The 12004-nt window shown below is 38.2% G+C and overlaps 2 protein-coding genes and 2 long non-coding RNA genes across 4 annotated transcripts; 2 read left to right on the top strand and 2 right to left on the bottom strand.

Moving 5' to 3' along the window:
* The first annotated feature begins 3788 nt into the window (after window positions 1-3788).
* LOC149252637 (uncharacterized) lies at window positions 3789-4169 on the top strand. Its single transcript, XR_016266969.1, has 2 exons — window positions 3789-3900; window positions 3962-4169. It is a non-coding gene; the product is annotated as an uncharacterized LOC149252637 (long non-coding RNA).
* A 250-nt stretch (window positions 4170-4419) lies between these two features.
* Window positions 4420-6950, bottom strand: LOC149252636 (uncharacterized). Its single transcript, XR_016266968.1, has 2 exons — window positions 6494-6950; window positions 4420-5709 (listed from the first exon to the last, which is right to left on the bottom strand). It is a non-coding gene; the product is annotated as an uncharacterized LOC149252636 (long non-coding RNA).
* An 809-nt stretch (window positions 6951-7759) lies between these two features.
* On the bottom strand, window positions 7760-9117 carry LOC149252635 (LRR receptor-like serine/threonine-protein kinase SIK1). Its single transcript, XM_089454216.1, has 3 exons — window positions 8806-9117; window positions 8280-8650; window positions 7760-8083 (listed from the first exon to the last, which is right to left on the bottom strand). The coding sequence occupies exons 1-3, from the start codon at window positions 9110-9112 to the stop codon at window positions 7760-7762; spliced, it is 1002 nt and encodes a 333-aa protein (XP_089310342.1). The 5' UTR covers window positions 9113-9117.
* Window positions 9118-9305: 188 nt separating this feature from the next.
* On the top strand, window positions 9306-11788 carry LOC149252634 (uncharacterized). The gene is made up of 6 exons (XM_089454215.1): window positions 9306-9374; window positions 10412-10558; window positions 10756-10842; window positions 11008-11124; window positions 11225-11350; window positions 11594-11788. The coding sequence occupies exons 1-6, from the start codon at window positions 9306-9308 to the stop codon at window positions 11777-11779; spliced, it is 732 nt and encodes a 243-aa protein (XP_089310341.1). The 3' UTR covers window positions 11780-11788.
* Window positions 11789-12004: the final 216 nt, after the last annotated feature.

Here is a 12004-nt window from a genome sequence, read left to right as displayed (position 1 = left end):
GCGATATCGATGATCACTCCATTACAAGTTAGCTCTGACCTCGTTGGTATTGACGATCATTGATCGCTCATACATTATATCTCAGACCTCTGACATTGGCGATTGTCAATATGCGAGATCGCTGGAAACTCCAATCTCTGATATCAATGATCGTTGATCACTGGTTTTCTCTTTGCTCGGCTTGCCTCATTGCTGCCAGGGACCTTCGATATGTGATTTTCAATATGCTCCCAGATCTCTGATAAGCTCCTCCTTTGTTTCAAAGGCAACAAACCCTTTGAACTTCAATTGTGCATATCTTCTGATTCTGCATTCCATTTTATGAGTTCCATATACCGTCGGAAAGCTTATTCTAAGCACTATCTAATGGAGAATGACTGATTTAGCTTTGAAAGCTTTTGTGGCTTGAATGATGGCTTCAAAATTTACTGCTCTTTTTCACTTTGGGACAACTAAAAACAAATTTGACAGTGAGTGACAACACTCAACAAGTCCCTTGCAACGATGTCCTACACTGCTCTTAGAAACTACGCAGAATTTCCCAGTTGTCCCTCTGCAACTCTACTTTGTCTTCCCTCTAAAAACTATGCAGAATTGCCCAACTATCCCCTGCAACCCTGTCTTGTCTTCCCTCCAGGAATTGCATAGAAGTACCCCTTAGGGTCCCACCTTGCACGTGCCACTGGTGTCCTTCACTGTGCAATTTTGCCTCCCAATGGTCACTGCGCAGTTTTTCTTAACAATGCAGGTTGTCCTCCCAGAGTTCCTCATTCTAGCCTAAACTGTGCTCTGTGTTGTCTCAGTGAGTTGTCCTCCCTCTATATCACCTGGAACATGATAAAAATGCATCATGTTAAACTAAGATGTTTCGGATTTGATGTCATCCCATCATGAGTGAATTGCAAAATAGGTACACTGATAAATCAAGGCGAGACAACAGACGAGATGAAGGAGCATACATCCTAGAAGACTTGCTTGCAACTAGACGAACATACCAAGCTCGTCAAACAAGCAGCGAAAGGAACATATGCATTGAACCATCAAGAAATTCCAAGACCATCGAAGACCCCGTAGCACCACGCCATGCGGAGGAAAAGCCAAAGTACACCAGGAGTATAACCATCACTCAGCAGCACAGCAGCTTGACATGGACACCACAATCAACCAATACATGTCCGCAATGTCATGTTGAGTTGTGTCATGAGTTGTCGCGGCCACATCACCACTATGGGCCATATCCATTGTAATTGAATGTAAAGTGAAGTCCAATGGACACACACAAGAAGTCAAAGAGTCATGTCAATTGAAAATTCATGGGAAGTTGAACAGTCACAAGGGTAAAGCATCACCCTTGGCTATATATACCCCTCATTGTATGAGCAAGGACTTTTTTCATCTTGGATCCTCCCACATAGCCTTAATAGTTCGCAATCTTTTTTTGAGCGAGTAGCTCTAATGTCCCACTACTGGGACTAGTGACGTATGGTGTACAAGTGTCTTGGAATTTTTGCTTAATTCAGAAGCTTGTTAAAGCTAACAAGTTTTCACACATGTTTTATAAATGTTTGTAAGACTACTTTAAACATTTGTAATGCATGTTTGCTTAACATGTACTAAAATAGTTAAACTACTTTGGTTGTTTTAGTACTTACATTGTTGAAGATGTGTTGTATTGTTTCTCACTATTGTCTCGTCCTAGTGGACTATTCCACATGACATTAGACAAACATGTCTTGTTTACTAGATGGTGTGCGTGTTTGCCCTTGTACCTTGGTTTTAACGATTGTTGTGTCCGTTGTGGACTTTTCTGTTGGGATGCTGGACAAACCCTTCCTGATTCACGTGTCTCTTCTTGGGTGGTACTACTACCTCTCACTTCGAGGCTCACTTTACTCTCCCCACTTTACTCTCTCCCCAATGTAGTAAGAGAACCTTGACATGACTACATTATGCATTCACCAAGCACATGTACCTTGATGTTTGAAGATACCAACATAACACTCTCATGCGCTGATAGTTAGAGCCAAAGCAAATCTCTAAGTATCTGGCAATCTGGTCTTCATACTAGATGGGACTCCTACACCAAACGATGTGAGGTATACTTGGGACTTCACATCATGGAAATCTCCCTTAGTTGACAGATTTCTAACACCATCAACAGGTTCATCATACATCATTCAAAATAAGCTTTTGCAAGATGAAGATGATCGAGATCTTCATTGGAAGGTTCACCTACTAGAAGAAGCAAGTGTCTCACCAAGAATTCCAGCTTGTATGGAATTCAGGGGATGATGGTATGATGTCAGAAGAAGTGAAGCAAGTCAAGGAATTGAAGTTCTTTCAATCAAGGAAGTTGTTGAAGGAAGTCTAGATGGCCTAAAGGAAGAAATTAGGTATGTCTGCACATATATATTAATTCATGACATATGGTTGCAGATATTATGAATGCTCTACTTCGAGAGCATGATTCACCATACATCATTCAAAATAAGCTTTTGCAAGATGAAGATGATCGAGATCTTCATTGGAAGGTTCACCTACTAGAAGAAGCAAGTGTCTCACCAAGAATTCCAGCTTGTATGGAATTCAGGGGATGATGGTATGATGTCAAAAGAAGTGAAGCAAGTCAAGGAATTGAAGTTCTTTCAATCAAGGAAGTTGTTGAAGGAAGTCTAGATGACCTAAAGGAAGAAATGAGGTATGTTTGCACATATATTAAGTCATGTCATATGGTTGCAGATATTATGAATGCTCTACTTCGAGAGCATGATCAAAAGAAAGGATCTCCTCCTTTGGAAGGATCCAAGAAGGCATGGATCACACATTGACTCATTGATGAAATAAAATAATATGTACTCATATGAAATTGGAAGTTCTGGAAGAAAATGTGTGAAGAAAAAAAGGAAGAGATCATGAAAAATGCAACTATGGAGAAGGCAATCAACATCCAAGGATTGAAAGATTGGACTATGATATCTCCATGTAAGATATCAAGGCCCTAATGAGATCTAAAAAATAGAAAGAGACCCTTGACAATGTATAGCTATTGGAGATGTGTCAATATGTACAATGTAAATAAGATGTCATGATGAAATAACATCACAAAGGTAACATTGATTTAATGTTCATTTTCTATTTTTGAACAATCCCTGCATGGGCTTATGGAAGGTTTGCTAAGGGAAGAGTTGTGGAAGTCTTCTACAAACGATAATCATGTGGTAAGATAAAAAGTCCTAAAGGAAACATGACACAAAGATAGCAACCAAGCATGAAGGGAGGCCAAATATGGACCAATGAATCACTTTCCAATAACAAGAATGATGACAACTCATGGATGACAACATATTCATCTCATGGGAAAATGAGACAATCTGAACATCTCTCAACAAATGGAACACCTCGATTAGAGAAGGAGAGCGCTGGTATTGACTGAACCCATGCTCGAAGACACAAAGGAATGATCAAACAGAACACATGCTAAGACAAATCATAGCATAGCCTGTCTAAGACAGCATCTCAGCACAGAAGGCCACTCCAAATGGTAATGATCCAAGCCAAGTAGCACAAAAACGCATTCACAGAAAGTCGAGGAAGACATTGTGTTGACTCATAGAATGCGAGCCAGGTGAGTTGGGCGGAATAAATCACCTCAATGGTAGCTGTGGTGCAATGAACGAGCAAGGAAGACAGTCCGATTGATATACTCATCATAGAAGGCGACCCAGGTTAGTTGGAGCGGAATAAATCACCTCTATGGAACCTGTGATGCAATGAATGGGCAAGGAAGACAGTCCGACATATCCGCTGATTAGAAGCAGATGCAATCAAGAAATGACACGCTGGCTTGAAAAAGTGAGGAAACAAAGCATTCCTCTTGATCAGAAACCTATCTTAAAACAGGTTCGCTTGAAAGAGTGAGTAAACAAAGAACTCATCTGGCCAGAAACCTATCTTGAAACAGGCTCGCTTGACAGAGTGACGAAACAAGAACTCATCTTGCCAGAAACCTATCTTGAAACAGGCTCGCTTGAAAGAATGACGAAATGAAGAATTAATCTTGCTCAGAAACCTATCTTCAAAATGCAACCATGCCACGCAGCCCAAAGAGCCGATCTAGAGAATTGAAGACCATGTCCAAATATCAATGTAGCTAAAGAGTCGATCTAGACCAGAGATGTGTTTCAATGCACAGCGGAAGTCAGAGGTAACAACTACAAAAGACAGAAGACTATTGAAGACAGTGAGCAACGTAACAAATTAAGGAAAGATGTGAAGAAAGGTCCACTCCGAAGAACCGTGAGCCGTGACAACAACAACTGGAAAAGTTACCCACGATCCTACTGTGGCAACTCAACCGATGCGGCAACATCTGTTATAAAGTTTTGGACCACGTTGATAAACATTTGGATAACAATCCGATGAGTGCGATGGCGTTAAAATAGAAATAAAAAATGATTTATATGCCAAAAGCCTTCACAAGTACCGTTGAGACGAGTTCTTCGGAGATTTCAGAAATTGACCATTCAATGGCAAACATGTCACGACCCTACTGAAATATTACTAGCAGCTTCAAGGCTGAACAGCACAACCTGTAGATAAGACCTGATCCAATACATCTTCACCAAACACAAAATCTCGTCTCAAAAATACCATCAAAATCATTCCACCTTAAAGATACTGGCCCCGATTTAAAAAAACAAAAATACAATGACCAGATCCGAATTGTGAAAAAAATGATCTGATTGGAATTGTAATCCTTACTATTCCCAATGACAATATGGCGACTAGGCGTCCAAAGCAGTCCTCAAACATCGAGGACACTTCTGATCCAGACGTACTATGCCCCTGCTTATCCTCTTGTTATACTTCCACATGAATAGTTCTACTTCAACATTACTAGTTCATATGATCTTGCACTCCTAACAAACGAGGTAACTGCAACTAAAAACCACTCATTATAGCTTAATAGCAAACCTCTTGAATGATGTTCTTGATCCAAAAACGCCTTCTAACCTTTCAATCCATTGTCCTGCACAATATATGCCTAGAGCTGCAGACTGCGGGGTAGTCATAAATTATTACCAAAATATCAATAGACAGACTAATCCCTCACACTTGTTGAACTGAAGAACTGACTCACGTGAATGGCTTATCCTCTTCTTCTAGTTTCACATGAATTGCACATATAATTTTTGCACTTCTAACAAATAGAGAACATGAACATATGACTGCAACTAAAAACCACTTGCCGAAGCTTAACAGTAACAGCAAACCTCCTGGATGATGTTTTCGACCCAAAAATACAGACTACCTCACACTTGTTGAACTAAAGAACTTCCTCTTGTTCTAATTTCACATGAATCGCACATATAATCTCTGCACCTCTAACAAATAGAGAACATGAACAGATGACTGCAACTAAAAACCACTCGTCGAAGCTTAACAGTAACAGCAAACCTTTTGGATGATGTTTTCGACCCAAAAATGCCTTTTAAGCCACCTTTCATCCACCATCCTGCACAATTTATTCCTAGAGCGGCAGATTGTGGAGTAATCCTAAAGTTATTCAGCACAACAAAGTACAAACTCAAAAAGAGTTTAGATCTATAGAACTGTGATACTTAGTAAGATGCCTGTTTGTTCATAAAGTTTCAAGAGATTATTCTGCTTTCTATGATCAACTCGCAAATGTAGAGCAATATATTTTACCTGCAGCCCAAGGACAAATTTCTTAGACAAACCAGGCATAGCAATGATTAGAAATGAAACAACGTTGACGCCAAATAGAATAGACTACATGAATATAACACAACAAATATTCGACACCAAACCCCCTATATAGATCATGTATCCCTAATTAAGTCTTCTCGAGGATGTTGCAAGAATCAATCCGGTTCCTATGATTGAATTAAAAGGCACTGCAACCCAAGGATCAATCAGCTCTCAAATCACGTATGAGAAGAACAATAGCGCCAATGCTTAATACAGAACCACAAAATAAAAATAACACCAACAAAACTCAACAACCGCCCGTATTGATACTGCAGCCACAGCCCTCGTTCGGCCACTACATCTAAACAAGAGAAACAATAATGTTGAAGGGGATGAAATACTTTCAATTACTGTAATGGTGTTGACGGCCTTGTGGCAGCTAACATCCAATCTTCAGATCTAGACAACCAGGTAGACCAACACAAGGAGATCCCCTTCCGGGAACCAAAAAGCATGAGATCATACGGTCCTGTTATCAGACACTAAAAGGTCGCGCTTCTTTACAAAGCAATCGCATGTGGTTATAAAGCATACAGAACCACATATATTAAACCCAAGAACATATATTAAACCCAATTACTTACAGAGCGAAGTTTCCACTGATCTATTTTGATCCTCAAACCACAACAGGAAAAACACATTTAACCTAATCACTTACAGAGTGAAAACTTCACAAAAATACCTGAAAGAATGCCCTAGAGTGAAAGCTTCACAAAAATACCTGAGAGAATGCACTAGATTTCTGAACAGTATATTGAAACATGTCGCTTGCTATCTCCAAAGACCTATGGAAAACGCATCCCCAATCCCATCCTCAATTCACATCTCAAGAAGAGCGTGTGTAATATATTGAGATATTAGAATATATAATAGCAAGAACAAGAAAAGTACAAAAATTATGGATAAAGAGCGCCAGTAGAGAAAAATAAGATGGTAGGTAAAATAAGATGTACTGAAATTAGGGACAGAGAGAACCACTGATAAAAAAAACCCTACGCCTCTGTACCCTGCGAAGGAGAAATACCAATAAGTAAAGCTATTTTAGAACTGCCTGGAGACAACTACAAGCAAGATGCGAAAAACAGATGAAAACCCTTTCCTCCCTTCTGTGAGTCGGGCATCCATCACATCGCATCTCCCCCTCCATCCCTGTAAAGAGGGAAGAACGGTGGGAAACAAGCGAAAGAATGTGGTTGAACAAAATCTAGAACTCATCCATTTATAGGCTGAGAGGGTTAAATGGACGGTGAGGATGAAACTGTGGAAAACGATGGACGAAGGTGATCAAAACGCCAGCTGGGAAATGAAAACAAAGGCTTGGCGTGTATTGTACCTATTTTACTTTGAACGTTAGCGCCAGCTGGAACAGGAAAAAGAAGGCATGGCGTGTATTGTACTTATTTTGAACGTTAGCGCCAGCTGGAACAGGAAAAAGAAGCCGGAAAGGCAATTCCTATTTCCACCTCCATAGAAAAGTTAATGCTATGGAGGGTACCTCTGTCAGAGTCTCACAGAGCACGGCGACGGCATGGACCATACCTCATCCGATTATACATCATCCCTCTCCGGCATCCCTCTCCGGCTGCCCAGCAAAAAGCCCCCGGCGACCCTGCCCGCAGCCAACCTTGCAGTTCCCCTCACATCGTATTGATGACGTATTGATCTGCCGAATCAATAGCGCGTGGCCTCCACTCAGATAAGGATTAATGTCGGACGGGAGAGCTCACCAACCTCCTCCGGCCTTCAAAGTCCCGGCAGAACATTATCTGCAAAACCATTCGGCGAACAGAACAGAGCAGACGTTCAATACCTGGAGGACCTGGCCACTGGTTATCGAGATTTGCGGTTGGCAAGGTTAGTGCCCCTGTCACCATTGAAACTTAGTCTTCTATATGACACACCTTTGAACTGCATACATATGACACACCTTTGAACAAACAGAGATTTTGATCTTTTTCTAAATGGAGTTGGCTGCGGAGTTCTAGATTCAGTGTTTCAGATTTCGTGTGCTGCTTGTGCTTCCTGTAACATCTTTGTGATTGCCTTCCACATACTCGTCCAAATATCTTATGTAGTTGTTGCTGGGGGCTGGTTGGTTTACTCTGATACCTGGAGCTTGTTTAGAAGCTGGTACTAAAGACTGTAAAACTCTGGTAACCTCATGCATGGTGGGACGGTCAGAAGGCTGTCTCTTTGTGCATAGCAGTGCCAGCTGGAAGATCTTTCTTACAACCCCAAGATCTGTGCAGGTTGCTGCTACTTCTTCGTCTACAGTTTCCATTACTGTATTGTTGTCTGCTTTTGATAGAATCTGCATTCAAATGCCCATGTCAAAAAAACCAAGGTTATTTCTTTATTTTCTTGGTCCATGCAATATCTCAAGACAAAAAATCTTCACAATTTACAAAACGACAATCCCAACTGGAGCAAATTCAAGACGAACAACCTTCACAATTGACAAAAAGGCGATCTCAACTTGAGCAAATTCAGAGTCATTATCATCTTACCAGCTGAAGCAAATTAGAGTCGTTATCCACAGCTTTCCTCCCTGTGAGGAGCTCTAAAAGAACAATGTCGTAGCTGTACACATCAGACTTCTCGTTAAGCCTAGACGTCCTTGCATATTCAGGGTCAATATAACCAATAGTACCCATAACATAGGTAGAGGTGTGGGTTTTAGCAGAAGGGATACACTTGGCAATGCCAAAGTCTGACAAATGTGCTTCAAAATTGTCATCTAAGAGAATGTTGGAAGTTTTAACATCTCTGTGAATAATACGTGGGTTGCAGTCATGATGGAGATATGCTAGACCTTGTGCAGCTCCTAAAGCAATCCTCAGACGCGTGTTCCAGTCTATCTTAATCTTCTTCGAAGATCCTACATACAAGATGCACTGCTTAGATTCTCTAAGTTGGCCATTAGCAAACATTCACTATATATGAAAGGCTGGTTACAATCTTTTCTGTTAAAACCTATATATGACCATTATACATGTAAATTTTTTGATAGTTTTTGCCATCCATTTCACTCACCATGTAAGATGTCAAACAGACTTCCATTCACCATGTAGTCGTAGAACAACAAATTTCCATGTGGAGAAAGGGAATAACCATGCAAACTCACAAGATTCTGATGCTTAATGCTTCCAACAGTCTCTAACTCAGTTTCGAATTCCCGCAAACTTTGTGGATGGTGTGTGTATAGTCTTTTAATAGCAATTGTCTTACAATTCTTGAGAATACATTTATAAACTGTGCTCGTAGCCCCATAACCAATTATATATTTCTCATTCAAATTTTCAGTCAATCGCATTATGTCATCATACATGAGAAGGGCCATGTCCATGTGCAATATTACTAACCTTGGAGAACCTGGTTAGGACATCAAAGCATTTTTTAAACAAAGGACACATATTGATGTTGATATAATTCTTAAATCCATGATATGATCCAGAGAAATAATACCTTGACCCATTTTGTTCGCATCCACTTTAGTAAATGGCTTAGGCTGATTTGAACGGTAGAGAGCTATAATGATCATACATACTAATAAAACTGAACCCAACGAGATGCAAACAATAGCTGGTGTTGAGACGGAAGCTGTCCATTTTCAAAATCAACTCAATACTCTTAAAAATATAATTTCACAGGAAATTTAATCACAAAACAGAACTAATCCATGGAATCTAAAATTTATTTCTGTTTTCACCTTTCGATTGTCTGGAGTATATCCCACAAAGTGATCCAATCCAATTGCCACAAAGATCTAAACATGTTATTATTATAGTGAATTTTGGATTTGGGTAAAAATCTCAAAAATTTTATTTTTGTAAATACAGTGTTTGAATTATATTTTTATAATAGAAATAAATTTAACACTGTCAAAAATTTGCAGTACACATAATTTTTATTTAGATTTACTAAAATCCCTGCAATTTTTTTCTTTCAAGAAATTCCAAAGAAAAAAACATAATCGTTAAACTAAAATCAGACTAAAATCAGTTGATGAAAGCACTTACAGACTTTGTCCTTGCCGGATGTGCAACAGTGACCACAAAAAAATAGATATGAATATTGATTTTTATTTTAATGTGTTTTTATGATGTTTTTAACAACATTGTTGTTTACATATTCATTTATAAGGAAGTAAGAAAATGGAGGAAATTAGACATGAATGGGAGGTAACTATCAAAGGCACCAAGCAAGTGTTCACTTGTCTTGTTGGTGGCTGTGCGGGGAATTTGAGTCGATCTAAGCTATCTGGCCTTAATCATCATCGCGCTACCACCCACAATCTCCCACCAATTCCTCCACGTCAAAGAGGTCAAGCAAGAGATGCAAATGCTACATGGGCGGTCAAATCAACAAGTGCAGTTAAAAGGCAAATTGCCAAAATACAATATGACTTAGATGCAAGGCTATGTCGTGCACGACAACAAGCATATAAAAGATTTGTCAATGAAGAAATTCTTTCAGTTGTAAGTATTTATTAGTATTTATTTGTATATGATTTTTTATTAATATTGTCAATGAAGAAATTCTTTCAGCTGTAAGTATTTATTAGTATTTATCTGTATATGTTTTCTATTAATATTAATTTATTGTTGTGGACTAAATTCATTGAAACTTGTTTTCACAGTCAGTTGCTACATTTGATCAGCTTAATGACACTTCAAAGCAAAGGATTTGTGAAAAAATTCAACGTTGGGATCAGAGTCTACCTCGTAGACGCATGCAGACAATGAAGCGCATAGATATTGCTATAAAAGAGAAAGCAAGCACTGAGGTTCCCGATGATGTGGGGGAAGAAGGATCAGATGGGCACAACCATATATTAAACTTTGATGAAACCAATCAGGACAATGACAACACAGTTGAGTCCATTTTTTTGCATATATTAATTTTTTAGACATTTTAACATTAAATAATATTTATATTTATTATAATTGTATACTAATTTCTCATTGTTATTGATATGCATAGCCTAATCAACAAAATTCCCCAAATTCAAGCCACCAACCATTGCAACGCTCACCTAGATTTCAAGGTTTTCAAGGGGTTACTGGGCCAGTAAGTTTTTAATCCATATAACCTATTCCACCGAAAATATTAATATATAAATTGTTATGTTTTACCATAATGATGGGATGAGAAATGGATGTTCTGTATTATATATCCTTATCTTTGATTTTTTTTTATTATGTGCGTGTGTGTTATTTCTTATTTATGGTGCAGGTGTTCCCTTTGGAACCATCACAATCAATGAAAACCCCTTGTAGAAGCCTTAAGAAGAATGGAAATGAAATGGTTCAAATGCTACAACCATCTTCATGTCCAATGTCACAATGCAAGGTAAGACTATATTTATTTATACTCTTATAATTTTATCATATTTTTACATTTAATTCTTTTTGATTCACATACTTATATCTATGTATAATCTAATGTTCAGAGTAATGAATATACATCTCCTAAAACACCTTTGCACATGTATGATGGTGGACATGATACTCAGCAAAAATCACATTCTCCTCAACCATTGCGGCATTCACCTAGACTTCAAGATAAATTAGGAGAGGTAAGTTATATACTACATATCTTAGCTCATAATAACATTGACGTATTTTTTTATGACTAGTTAATGCATTTTCTTTTCATATTCCTTACATGTTCACCATATTCTCATTATATCTATATAGATTTTGATATTTATTGATAGCTAGTCAATGAAATGTCTTTTCATATTCGTTACATGGTCAGCATATTTTCATTATATCTATGTGGATTTTGATATTTATTGATAATGTTTTAATTTCCACAGAAAACAAAAAAGATAAATGTTGATGCTATGGTTAAAAGGACCAAAATCACGCCAAAGGACTTGAAAGCACGTGGGTTCAAGTCACGCAAACAATACATAGAGCATATATGCTCAACTAGCATTGCTCTCACTAAACCCACTAGGTTTGCTACTTTGAAGGCTAAACATTCCAACAAGTTTAAATGACTTAGGCTACAATAATATAACTTTAGCCATTGTTTTATCTATAAAGGGGCTACAAGGACAGTTTCAATATATGTAATCTCTGTATTTTTTAGACTTTTTAATACATCATTTTTTTTTCCAAAAATTGTTTCCAGGTGCTAAGTATGTCTTTAAAATGCCAACATCTAATTTTAGTTACAACTTTAATGTACTAAAAAAAACCATTAATAAAATAATGAAAATTAT

Source organism: Pinus tabuliformis, chromosome 7 (genome assembly GCF_031772625.1).
Source record: "Pinus tabuliformis cultivar Carrire ecotype Pingquan chromosome 7, CPIR1, whole genome shotgun sequence".
Classification (NCBI taxonomy): domain Eukaryota; kingdom Viridiplantae; phylum Streptophyta; class Pinopsida; order Pinales; family Pinaceae; genus Pinus; species Pinus tabuliformis.
Note: the sequence above shows the minus strand (reverse complement) of the source record. Positions and strands in the feature narration are given on the sequence as shown.